Source organism: Lutjanus erythropterus, chromosome 6 (genome assembly GCF_056507025.1).
Source record: "Lutjanus erythropterus isolate fLutEry1 chromosome 6, fLutEry1.hap2, whole genome shotgun sequence".
Taxonomy (NCBI): domain Eukaryota; kingdom Metazoa; phylum Chordata; class Actinopteri; order Lutjaniformes; family Lutjanidae; genus Lutjanus; species Lutjanus erythropterus.
Window position 1 is genome coordinate 14,955,242 of NC_139322.1, and position 13,644 is coordinate 14,968,885.

General features: G+C 38.7%; 1 protein-coding gene across 1 annotated transcript; it reads right to left on the minus strand.

Annotated features, from left to right (window-relative positions):
- Positions 1 to 887: 887 nt before the first annotated feature.
- On the minus strand, positions 888 to 5,161 carry LOC146325029 (ninjurin-1). Its single transcript, XM_084720758.1, has 2 exons — positions 4,936 to 5,161; positions 888 to 1,130 (listed from the first exon to the last, which is right to left on the minus strand). The coding sequence occupies exons 1-2, from the start codon at positions 5,126 to 5,128 to the stop codon at positions 985 to 987; spliced, it is 339 nt and encodes a 112-aa protein (XP_084576884.1). The 5' UTR covers positions 5,129 to 5,161; the 3' UTR covers positions 888 to 984.
- Between the last annotated feature and the right edge of the window lie 8,483 nt (positions 5,162 to 13,644).

Sequence of the window (13,644 nt, forward strand, 5' to 3'; positions counted from 1 at the left end):
GAATAGAGCAGAGAAAGAGGCTGAACATCAAAGGCATCACTTTGTGTTGAAAAGTGCTGGGGACATAAGTGCTCAGAAATAAAAAGTTTTAAACGGTCTTCAACATACGTGATTTTAGTCAAACTTATGAAAGGATCAGTATGAATAATACGCTGATATGATGAAAGAGCAAAAGATCCTGTAAGTCATAATGATGAGAAAGTATGTCAAAAAAAAATTATGACTCAGTATCTTAAAATGATGACTTAGTAACTCAAAACAATTATGACTTCTTATCTTAAAATGATGACTTTGTATCTTAAAATAATGACATAGTATCTCAAAAATAATCACTTAGTATCCAAAAATAATGAGAAACCTTTTCAAAATAATGGCTTTGTATCTCAAAATGAGAAACATTCTCAAAATAATGAGTTAGTGTGTCAAAATAATGAGTTAGTATCTCAAAATGAGAAACATTCTCAAAATAATGACTTGGTATCTCAACTCTCTGGTTGGTTTGTATGTATTGGTTGTTTCTTTGTTTGGCTGGTTGGTATTGTTTGGTATTGGTTGGTTGGTTGGTTGGTTGGCTAATTGGTTGGTTGGGTGGTACTTTTTGGTTGTGTGGGTGGTTGTTTGGGTGGTACTGGTTTGTTGGTTCCTCAAAGTCAAGTAAAACTGCCTAGCTGTTTTGATGCTGCATACTTAAGAGTTCACAGAGTTCATGAGTCAATTTCAATCAATCAAGAGATATGTGTGTGTTTTTTACTGTGCAAATGAACAGTTCTCAAAGTGTTCTCATTTGTTAGTTAACATTCCTTGCGATTTTTCTGAACTTCTTTTTTTTTTTTAACAAGTTATGCTTTTAAAATGTGAAAATCGGACATTTCAGAAAGTGGTGGGGACATGTCACCAGTGTGAATGACACCTGGGTGAACATAAAGAATATATGTGATGAGTAAAAAAGAGAAAGGATACCTGTGAGTGTGTCTGTGTTCTTGCTCAGTGACCACTGTGGTTCGGCCTGTGGACGCCAAAGGCTGTGATGAAGACATTGATGACCACTATCATAAAAACCAGGCCTGTGGTCAAGTTTTCCATGAAGTTCAACCTCCAGTGCTTCTCTTCATCATTCAAGTTCCATCGAACTGTGGACAAAAACGGGAAATACAATTTAACAACACACAAACACACTCTCAATGAACGTCCAGTCAAACATCAGCAATCTACTTTATTCTGGGACTCAAGCCAACTCATTCTGCACAGATTTACTGTCAGCCATCAGTCAATATATACTTAATTCTGTGTGCAAGAAGAAGTTCATATGTCCATGAATGAGCCAACAAAAATGCACAGTGCCAAATATTTAATTTTGACCTGGGTAGCTGTGGGTTGTCTACTAAATGAAAAGGTCAGTGATTCAATTCCTGGCTCATCCAGTCTGCATGTTGAGGAGGTCTTGGGACAGATACTGAACCCCAAATTAGTCCCTGATGGCTCAGTGTGCGACTCAGTGACTGTGACATGTGCTACTGTAGTTGTAAAGCACCTTTAAAATGCAGTCCAGTCCATAAGAGGTTAAAGGAGTACTATGTGCAACTTTCATTCTATTTAACTGCCCTTGTCATAATAAATTAGTATAATTAATAGAAAACACTCATATTGTGTATTTCACATATTTTATCATTCACTTCCAACTGAAAACTGGAAACATTTTCTTTCAAAACATTTATGCATGAGTTTGGACCAAGAAAAAAAAAATTTTGGACACCCCTGCACTTGCCCTTTTTTTTATTTCAACACATTCATCAAATATGTGAACTCAGTTTGAAAAGGAAGGGCATTTAAATTCTTAAAAATCTAAAGGAAATTTTGGTTGATTTTACAATTATTACTGTTATTTTTATACATGCAGCAGTGTGGTCTACGAGAACCCAAACAATCAAAACACATAAACTCCATTTACAATTTAGTGTTTATATGAGAAGAATATAATTTTCAGAAATGTATAGGGAATGTATGGTATGAAATCAACAACCCATCTGTGGTGCGATTAACACATTCAGAGTCTTTGCATTCGACTTAAAATCCAAATACTTGTTATTTTTAGGCGTCTGTCTGTCATTGTGGATTCTATTATTTTAAGACAAGCGGAAACAACATGGATCTGTTTCAAAGCACACAGAAATATACAGAAATAACAATGGAGGGAAGAGTGAACTGATCAAGGGAAGCTTGTATTTCCTTTATAACAGTGCTTCATTTCATTCGTGTTTTGTTAACACCTTGATCTAAACAAAACTATGAAAAAAAAACAACTGATCCATATTGTGATAATGACATAAATAACACATGTTGTCATTTTTATCCTCACAGGGACAGGTCTATGAATGATGTCAAAATAAGGTGTGATCGGGGAGGAGTTCACAGTAGCTGTGACTCTACAGACACACGCTATATGACTGTGTATGTGTATGTTTGTGGGAGATTACCAAAGGTTAAATGGTGTAAAGACCCCGCCTGGCTGTCTCTGTGTGTGTGATCTGTCAGGGGTGGGGTGAACTCAGGGTTGGGGTGGTGTGGTGGTGGTGGTGGTGGTGGTGGTATGTAGGCCACTCACATCACGCACCACTGGCTCTATTAGACAGAACTGGATCCAGAGGAGAGGGAGGGAGGGGAGAACGGAGGGGGGGGGGGAGAGTGGGAGAGGGCAGCGGGGTTCAGAACAGTCAAAGAAAATGAAGGAAGAGGAATGAAAAGAGCGACGGGAATGAGATGTGTTTGATATTCTGGGGGAGACGAGGGGGGCTGCAGGAGTCAGAGGATTTGGTGGATGGTGGGGGTCAAAGGAGGGGCAGGCCTTCATGTATGTGTGATGACTCGAACATGCTGACTGACCTTCTTTCTGACATGTGATCCTTCAGACAAAGCAAAATGTAATGCAAATCTTATTTTACATTTAATTTTGATGGATTATAATGCTGATTAATTACAGCTATTCTGAAATATACAAACTGGCAGATAATTAAAGCTGGGACAGGCAGTTTATTTTTGGCATCATTGGGTAAACGTTCCATAATAACCTTTCAGTATAATGTAATTGAAGTGGATTGAGAGAAAACTAGAGTTCTGCTTCTCTGTTTTCAGCCTTTAGAAAATATAGCCTGTTAAGGGAGATTCTAGCGAATCACAGGTTGTAAAATATATCATTGTGGAGTCTCATTCCCAAAATGTCAAAACATTTTACATTTGCAACCTGGGAAATCAACCATCTTCGAGGCACCAATCCAAAGTGACGGTAGTTTGACGGCTTGAGTGTTGACAAAAAACTTTCTTTCTCCAGAATTGCTTACTGCATCTTTTAATATCTTGATTGTAAAAATATCTAGAAAGTATTGAAGCCCAATTCAGCTGTTGAGAGATCAAAATAATGAAAAACTTTCTCAAAATAAAGAGAAACTCTCAAAATTTATTTTTTAATTTTTACTGTATTACTTATTTTGAATTTCTTTTTCATGGTGTGGAGATACTGACTCATTATTTTATGAAGTTAAGTTAGTATTTTGAGGAAGTATTTCATTGTGGAGAAATATTAACTCATTATTTTCCTATACTTAGTTATTACTTTGCAATACTAAGTTAAAATTTTGAGATACTAAGTCGTTATTTTGCATCACTGAGTCATTATTTTGAGAAACTAACCTGCTGCTCCAGAGCTGCATGTGGATCTTTTGCCCCTCTGTATTGGCTCACTGTGTCTTTGACAAAAAAAATAAATAGAAATGTATAACAGCACCTTTTTTTTTAACATTTTAATTTTCACTTATAGTTGTAGGGCCTAATGTGATTCTTACAGTCTCCAACTGTAACAATGTGTTGTCTACACACTGAATGAAGAAAACAATGTGTGTAGCCTATATCTCAGTGTTTTTCCCAGTGATGGTGGCTAGTCTTATGTTTCCTTTGGCTAACTAAGGATGTCAAATCCAAAAAGAGGAAATGTCTCAGAGTTAAAATAGCTCTTTTGACAGTAAAAGTTGCTGAACCTTGTACTAACTCATTATTTTTGAGATGTATACTCATACAGACATCAGTCATCACTTATGACCCTCTATAAGCGCGTGGTGGTGTCTGTATCTGCAGAGACCCTGCCCTGCCCTGTGCTGATGACACTTAAAAAAAACCAAAATGTCTCAGCTCAGACCAATCTTATTGATTCTACCTTTGAGTAAGTAGGAAAATTACACATTCATGGGGGATATGGCCTATAATCTAATTAAATATGATGAATTTTAGATTATTAAGATTATAGATCACTTTTGAGAGAGGAGCACAGGAGAGACAGGTAAGTATACAGCAGTACAGTGGTTATATTTCAGGTATGGAGACGATACTGACAAACATTCTGTTATTTACTACTCCTGCTGGAGCTGAGATGAGTCATTGTGATCTGGCTAAAGTTCACTGACCCGCTGTTCGGTCCATCAAAGGAAAATAAACTGCAGTCCAACCTGCACCGCTGCATCTCATCATAACTCATCTTCACAGGCTGGTTTTTCACACCCCAGATGTGACTGGCTGTTAAAATGTCGACATCCTCAAAATGAAATCTGTGAATGTGTGTGAACAGATGGGATTTTTTATATTTAGTTTATTTTCTTTCTTTCTATTTACTCCAACACATGCAGAGACACACATATTGACACATTTGCACACAGCAGGGGAAATGAAATCACCTCCCTCCCTCCACTCCCAGGAGCACTAGTGAACTCTGACCTAGTGTCAGTTCTGGTTGTCATGGTTACAGCTAGAGTCAAATGGTAATGGGCTGTTTGTGAGGAGTGAGTGGACTTGACATTGGTGAATCTTGCTGAGGGGATGAAACAGAAAAGGGCATGTGAAGGGTGTGAAGCTCGCCTACACCAAAAGGACTTCTTTTGTTTATTTTCTCACCTATGAAGATAAGCAGGACCCCAACTGTGACCTGCAGACACAGGGAAATGCTTATCAGGGTGATCAGAAGGGTGTAAAAGGAGACTTTTGGCCCCTGTTCCAGCACAGCCTTCAGCTGAGAAGCGTTGGCCATCAGCAGAGCCACATCCAACATGCTCTCAGCCGCACTCTTCTTGTTGGCGTAGTGGTTCATGTTTAGAGGGGCTGGGCTGCCGGGCCAAACATCTGGATGGGAGGCCTGGGGGAGAGGAGAAAGTTACTGGCACAGAGATAATGTTGATGGCCCTGAGATAACGCCTGAAAGAAGAATGCCTGGAAATAAACAGAAGTGCATGCTCTGTGTTGCTGCTGCTGCTGTGTTTTGTTCTCCCAGCAGAGCAACGAAGCAGCATGTTGATGAGGCGAGCAGTAATTTTGTGCTTCCTGTGCATTGATGGTGAGGATCTGGTTATCATTCTGACCTAATTAGCACAACACGCAGCCATTACAGAAGAGTGACCTTTGAAAACAGAGCCATTAGTACAGCAAAGAGATACTGACACACTGGTAACAGAACCATTAACAACATGGTGAACGTAAACCAGTCAGCATGTGCAGCGTTCAAGGTTCCCCACTAGCTGTGGTTTCAAATGATGACATTCAATCTGCACATTTTCTTGTTCTCAGAGCATTTCATGCTGTATATGTTACTGTGTATGGAAGCCCATTTCTGCCAATGTAATGGAAAAAAAAGATCCTGTAAGTCATCACAATGAGAAACTTTCCATTACTTAGTATCTCAAAATAATTAGTTAGTATCTAAAAATGTCAACCTAATATCTCATACCATGAGGCCTCCATTCCACCATTTGTTGACTTTTCAAATGAAAGCATTGAGCTTGTCTGTCTTGTGTTTGAAACCATACTGATTGTGTGCCCCTTAAGTCATATCCTGCTCATCTATCCCTGTCCCTGGAAGCAGGATAACAGGGTTAGCTGGATATCTGCACTGAGTAAAATCTGGAACAGCTCTTTTATGACAGCTGCATTATTCCTGCTTTGTGAGACAGCATCTTTTTCTGAATATTAACATTTTATTTATACTGTATATTGAGCAGATCATAAAACACACAGTATTTCATTTCTTATATTACATATTCTATCAGCAGGGAATTGTTGAGCAAGCAATAGATGTTAACCAAAAGTATTCTTTAAAAACATGTATTATTTTTAAAGGGACAGTTTTAATTTTTTGAAGTGCGGGTGTCTGAGGTACTTATCAATAGTCAGTGTACTAGCTACAGTAGATGGCGACTGGCATGCCCCCAGTTTGAAAAGTCAAAATCAGAATCGGAAATACTTTTAATTCCTGGGGGGAAATTGGTCAGGGAACGCTCCCATCCAAGAACAGACGTCTGAAGAAGGAAACTGTACTGTAGTGCTGCATCGATGACCTGGCCTAAAAATCTTGCTCTCCAGATCAAAGAACAAAACAAAACATTTGTTTGGTACAGACCACCACAAATGTCACGTCATCATAACTTTAAGAGTACAATGAAAATTGTAATGAAAAACTGATCATTTTCCTCTAATCTTACTGCATATTACAATCACAATTTCATTCAAAATTATCGCAATATGATTTTTTTTAACAAAATCCTGCAGCCCTACACTTTAATTAATTTATTTAGATATTTAGGCCTTTTTTAAATGGCTCAAATATGTTTTGCTGTTGACCGTCACACAGCACCACATTGCTTTGCTTCCTACACTGGTACTACGGCTGCTTCTACAAACTGGGGGCATGCTGACCACCATCTACTGTTGGTAATACATTGACCGGACGAGTGCCTCATTTCCAAAAATCCAAACGATCCCTTTAAGTTCAATCCTATAACCTATTGATTCTTGCGTGGGTGACGATTATGTAACAAAAGCTCAGGTTTTGCGTGTGTGTGCGTCTACTCCATCCCAGTGGACTCTGCACTATAAAGAGAAAAACATGTTCTGGGTCAGCAGGTGCTGGATAAACAGTCTGCTTGTTGATAAATAAGAAATCACTCTCTTTTAAAATGATGAACACACATCTTCCATCTGGAGCACTGCTGCTGAATGAACATCCACTTTGGGCCTCCTGTTCAGCTGAGCCTGGCTCACACCTGAGCACCCTCACTGAAGGTCTGGCCGTGTCAAGGCCAAACCCGGCACGCTGCTCACATAACTCAAAATAATCAGCAGTCTCTTCCTCGATACCGAAGCCTTCCTTTTTCTCACAACACACCCCTGCAGCTGCAGAGAGCATAGCTTGTCGGGGATTAACCAAACGACAGAGCTGGTACGAACTGTCTTCCCTCTGCTCCGGGGATAGAGACAAAAAAAAAAGAGAGAAAAGAAGAGCTGCACCCTCTAATTTGCCACAGGGTAGGCTACAGCTGAATTACAATGTCTTTAGGAGATTCACAACAATCAGCTGGCATGGTTAAGTTGATGTATGAGGGGGAAGTACAAGCTGCACAGAAGGTGTGGTCGTGGGGGTTGGCGAGGAGCTAGTAGTACTCTGGTTGCAGTAATTATCTTGATGAGTTTTTTTTTTCAGCCCTGTGATAACTACTGGACAAACCATGTTTAATTCTCTTAATAAGCCATTGCTTTCTGGGACATGGATTACATGTGTAACTGGCCGAGTTCTTCATCTGGCAGAGGACCTCATATCATTTTAGATTTTATAATTTGGCATAGCTTCATGTGAACACCGCAGAGACATCCCAACAACATCCAGCAAACCTTCAAAAATAAAAAAGTCTCCATGGGCTTTTTCCAAATCTTTTTCACTCTGAGCCATAATGCCCCGTGGTAAGACTCATAACAAGGAATTAAACAGCTCTTCAAAACATGTTTCCCTACATTCCACAGATAAAAAGAAGCAATGTGGTGCGGTGAGGTGCCCTTGTGACTGTGATTTCGAGCCAAACGCCACAAAATGGCACACTGTCATGACGTGTCAGGGTCAAACACTGACACAAGCTTTTCAAAGACAGCCCTTTATCCCCGAGTCAACACACCACAGTGAGATAATGCTTGTTGTGAGATCACAGGTTAGAAACGTGCAGCCAGTATGTCTAGAAACACAGTAGCAAATATAAAGAAGTCCCTCTATGACTTTTGACATATAGTATTGCGTTTGTACACACTTAACACTGTACACTTAACAAAAACGTAAATGCAACACTTGTTTTGCTCCCATTTTTGCATGAGTTGAAGTTAGAGATCTAAGACTACTTCTATGCACACAAAAGGTTTATTTGTCTCAAATTATGTTCACAAATCTGTGTTAAAAATTTGCGGTTATATCTTGAAAAAGATACACTTGACACTGAATTATGGCTATTTCACATAGGGCTACAGATACTCATTTTCAAGTCATGATTTGTTGCCTTTGTTGGTTGGGTTTGGTCAGTTAGGTTTAGGTCTGAGAAGTGATTGGTTAGGCTTAGGGTAGGAATATCAGGGTGAACCAATTAGAGGCAGACTAAGGCAGGTCATGACTTTGCCCTCCTGGTGAAAATCGCATCTGTAATCCGGTGTAAAACAGTCAAAGATCAGTGCCTAATAAATGTCTCTTTTTCAAAGTAAAACTGCACATTTAGAATGGCTGAGATACTTGCAATAAGACACTTAGTGCACACTTGTGCAATAATCACTCTGTTTATTCAATATCTCTATATGCCACACCTGCCAGGTGGATGGATTGTCTTGGCAAAGGAGAAGAGCTCACTAACAGGAATTTTAATAAATTTGTGAATAACATTTGAGAGAAATAAACCTTTTGTTTGCATGGAAGAAGTTTTAGATTTTTTACTTCAACTTGTGAAAAATAGGAGCAAGAACAAAAGTGCTGCATTTATATTTTTGCTGAGTCTACTAGGCCAAGAATAAAAGTCACCTACTCAGTCAGCCCAAGCTTTTTGTTAGCTGTCTAATCATATCTTATGGCTGAGAACACAGAACAACAACTAATCAGAGTAGATGACGTAGAACAAAAAGATAGTGAATATGTGTCATGGTGTGTCACACTGTACTGTCATGAGGGAAGGCGGGGACATGCTTCACATGGAAAAACCCATATTACCGGATGAACATGATCCAGGTGTTCATTTGGAAAACTCCTCAAATATACATTTTTCACAGCAACCATATTGACATGAAACGTTAGAGTAAACACAGGTATTACCAATGATTATTAAGGTCCTGTTCCATTTTGTGTAGCAGAGCTGTTCCAGTGATCCAATATCCATAGTAGTAGCACCCTGACTCTGTTTCACCAGAAGTGAATGGAGGCTTTACTAATCGACCCTTCCTAAGTCTTGCCCTTTTTTGCTCTGTGTTCCAATGACAGCTGAGTAAACTTGGAATCCACCAGAACCTTAGTCACCTTTCTTCTTCCCTGTTTCCTGTACTTGGTGTTACGCTCATCTATGTTGAAAAGAAAACCAAATTGTGAAGATGTGACTATATGATGCCTTTACAGGTCTCAAAGCAACATCTTTTAACTATCTTCAAAAACAAACCTTAGCTAGCGAGGTAGCTACCATTTTGCTAACATTAGCTAACTTAAAATGTGGCTATATGTTGCGTTTTGCAGATCCCCCAGCAACATTCTTTAACAATCTTGAAAATTTGGTTTTCTTTTCAATGTAGACAAGCCAAGCACGTAGTATATCTCAATAAACAGAAAGGAGAAAGCTGACCGAAGTCACAAAACGGACAGGACTTAGGAAGGGTCAATAGAGAGGTGAAGACCCTCCCCTTCTGTTGGACCACCATTGTACCGTACTTGGGAAAACTATGAACAGTAGTCAGTGGTGAGACAAATATTAAAAGTCATTTTGTAAAAAACTAATCAAGAAAGACACTGTTTGTCAAAAGTTCAAGTATAATATTGTGAAGATACATAGTTAGAAAAGTCACACTTTCAAAAGTCACTTAAGTAACGTCATGACTTTCTCCTTCCACAAGCTTAATGTTAGCTGCTGAAGCTACAATGCTTGTGTGTTTTTGTAATGGGATTCTGTTGCACAAGTAATAAATACTTAAGGTAAAATAATGTTAGAAGGGACAACGATGTTGGTCTTGATGACAAATGTTGTGTGAGACAAGAAATGTAGTTCACTGAGGAGTCTCATACAAAACTGAACTAAACAACAACAAATGGTCTTTCTTGACTTGTAAAATTATTTTGTCAAATTGACAAACATCATATGTATATTTCGTGGCACAATTCAAACAGATCAAAACATTATTTGTCTCTCACAATTGATTTTTCTTTCATAAGTAAGGTCTCAATGGACACAATGGTAACACTTGTGTTAACTCTACTTCATGTCAAAATGGCTGCCGTTAAAAGGGTTTACCAAAAAACATGGAAGACAACCCACATTTGCATATTTTCAGCAATTTTTCTTTTCCCATTTGAGGAACACAGCACTTGTCAGTCATCTATCTATTTTTATTTTGCACCATCTAAAACAAAAGGTTCTCATTAAGTCAATTGCTCTGCACTGGTCTGAGGTTGCGATGCTTATTTTTGTGATGAATTATTCACACTGCATTCCTTGTCTGAAACAGACTCAGGGGACGCACTGAGAAGAGAGAATGGTAGAAGGATGTGGAGGGGAGGGGAGACAAAGACAGAAAAGTTGTTTGAATCTGTATTAACTCTCAGTTATGCATCACTGAGGAATAGCAGATTGATTCATGCAGATAATGTGTCATTAATATTACACTGTTTGGGTATAAGAGAAAGTGCTTCAAAGGAAATCAGATGGTCAAGTAATTTAGTTATAGAGGACTTCTTAATATGATTGTTAACCACAGTGCTATACTGAGAGGTTCAGATACATTCATATAACTTAAAGTTCCCCTATACTAAAAAAAAGTTTTTCTTCTTGATCCCACAGTTGAATGTTTGAACCTCAAACTACAAAATGATATACGTGCAGAGTTTGCTCACATGTTGACATGGGTTGACATTCACATGCTCAAAGTGTGCTCATTGAAAATCCCATTTTCAGGGGTGGGCGTACAAACACGATTTGTGACATCACAAATACTCTGGGCCTGGTCCAATGTTCAACTTGCAAAAGTCTGATGTGGAAACTTGAAGCCTCCAGTGCACATACACTGAGAATGGACTTTAAAATGAGTTGAACCTGTCGTCCAGCAGTTCAACTCATATTTATATTTTCTGGATTTTCAATGGAGGAGGAGTAGATGTCATTTAAAAGATTTTAACAAGTTAACTGAACTCATTTGTAAAAGGAACATAAATTATGATTTAGAGATATTTGTATACATGTTAAAATATGTCTTGATGTCTTTAAATGACTTGATGAATGAATGAACAAATGCATAAATACCACCCAAACAACCTGGACTGCCTATAACATACACTAGGAAATATACAATACAATTTCAACATTATGCTTGAATATAATCTTTGAAACTCAACATAAATAGAAATTTAACTTATTTGTGTGTGCTCCCATTTTTCACATTATAGTCAAAATCTATGCACAGTACAAAGAACACATAAAAATACAGTCACTTAAAAGTTACGAAGACTGAGTAATAAAATGTATTTTAAAAGTAAACTGAAGAAGAAAATCTAGTGGGTAGTTAACTATTCCCCAGTCTCTGGGGAAAAGTTGAAAATGCATGATCACTGTTCGATTGTACCTGAACAGTGGAGTGAGGAGGAGTAATTGGGCTGAAAAACTGAAGAGCCTGGAGGTAATTTAAAGAGAGATTTAAACGGAGAGCGATTCATGCAGTATTTTAAAAAACAAATAAAAACCTGCTTCTTTACATCAATAACCTTAATGCTTTCACTCACCAACAAATAACATTGTGTCCCATCATAACTAACCATCTTTATGCCTACCTCATCTAGCCTAGGTTGTTGCAGTGCAGCCTTTCGAAAAGCTGCAATTTTAAATTCCAGAGATTGTACCTAAGCCTTAAACCTAATTGAACCTTAAAATAATTTTTCATTGTGTATTCAAAGGCCAAGTAAAATTGTGGCTTACTTCCAAGAAGAGAAATGAACCCATTCAACTTGCACACCTAATCCTAAACTTTTCCCCTTTTCCCACATCGTCACACTAGCTGATTACAGCTCGGCTAAATACCTGCATGTCAGTTACTGTGAGAGTGTGTCATGACTTGCTTTGTACCACTCAGTTCTCTATCTGAAAACTCTTTGCAGCAACAATACAGGACACCACTTAAGACACAGGGAGACCCTGCATTTATTATTTAGTTAAACTGAACTTGCTGCTGTTCAGCTACATGATGAAAAAGCAAATGAACTTGCATCTGTTACTGTGTGAGTGTGTGTGTGTGTGTGTGTGTGTGTGTGTCCCCTCCTTTTGTTTTTTTTTCTTATACATCAGCACTTCTTTGCTTTCCATCCATCATGTCCTATCAGCAGGCTGCCTCCTCTCTCACTCACCTCAAACTCTGGCCCTCGTCCAGATGGGGATCGACCCAACTGTAAATCTAATTTCCATGATTCTCTGTAGGGCTTTTAGTTTTACAGCCTTACACAGTGCAAAGCAAACATGGCTGTTTCAGATCGTGGTCCGTATCACTCAGAGAATCAAACACTCTCTCAGACTGGAGAAAGTTGCAATGTAAAACCCATCAAAAAAGACAAAAGGACAAACTGAAGAAGGTGTTAGTGCTGTACTGAAATCTGACACGGGTCTCAGATTTCAGTCTAACACAGGCTCAGATATTAAAAGCCTGTGGAAAGTCTGTATATAAGATCTTCACTCCACTAAACAACCATGGATTGATTCCATTCTTATTGACTCACACTGGTGCAGGCAGACACATTGTAAATGAGACCAATTGGTCATTTTATTGAGCGTAAGGGTATTACATTCTGCATCTGTTGGCTGAGCACTGACAGTCACAAGGAAGTACCTCTGCCTGCCAGGGTATGTCTCTCTTCCTCCTCCCTTCTTCCTCAAACACAGACACACACACTTACGCATCTATCTGACATTAAATGGCGCTATTAAGACAGTGTGTATGGAGATGACAGTGAAGTCCATTTCCTCGCCTTGTAAAACCGGATGCAGCTCTAAACGACAATATATTGTAATTAATAGTCAAATGGCAACCTCAATCACCACATAAAACATAATAAAACAATCTAGTTGTGGTATGAAGTAGGATGACATTATGTAAAAATAAACTCTGTGTGTGTGTGTGTGCACGTGTTTGTGCGTGCATCTTGGCCAGTCAAGTGGAAACAAAGGAGCGCATTCATTATTTATAAGGTCACTCAGGTGCCAACAATGCTTCAGTCCTCAACTGAACCAGACTGTCTGTCACCTGACCCAGCATGCCTAAAACAGACATGAAGATATCTGTGCAAATGCTTTCTTTTATTGTCTTGTTTCTGTGTGGGATGCAATATTATATCAAATTCAGCATCATTTCTGTTCTGCAGCGTTTATGTAGTTTTTCCACCCTTATATAGATGGCATGTAATATGAGAAGAGGCCAAATGTGGCATGAAAATGCGGAAACCACATAGGGTGGATATATGATCAACTGACATAAAAATGCAACAGTGACACACGCTATGGCTTCAGACATGGCCATCGAAGTCCAAACAAATATTTAATAATTTAACCTCAACAACTTAAGGATTTATTGCAT

Bases quoted from the DNA above. Each gene is read 5' to 3' on its own strand.
- LOC146325029 (XM_084720758.1), bottom strand. From the start codon at position 5,128: ATGAACCACTACGCCAACAAGAAGAGTGCGGCTGAGAGCATGTTGGAT. The intron at 1,131-4,935 runs GTGAGAAAATAA...TTTTGTCCACAG, and splicing joins GGTCCTGCTTATCTTCATAG to TTCGATGGAACTTGAATGAT.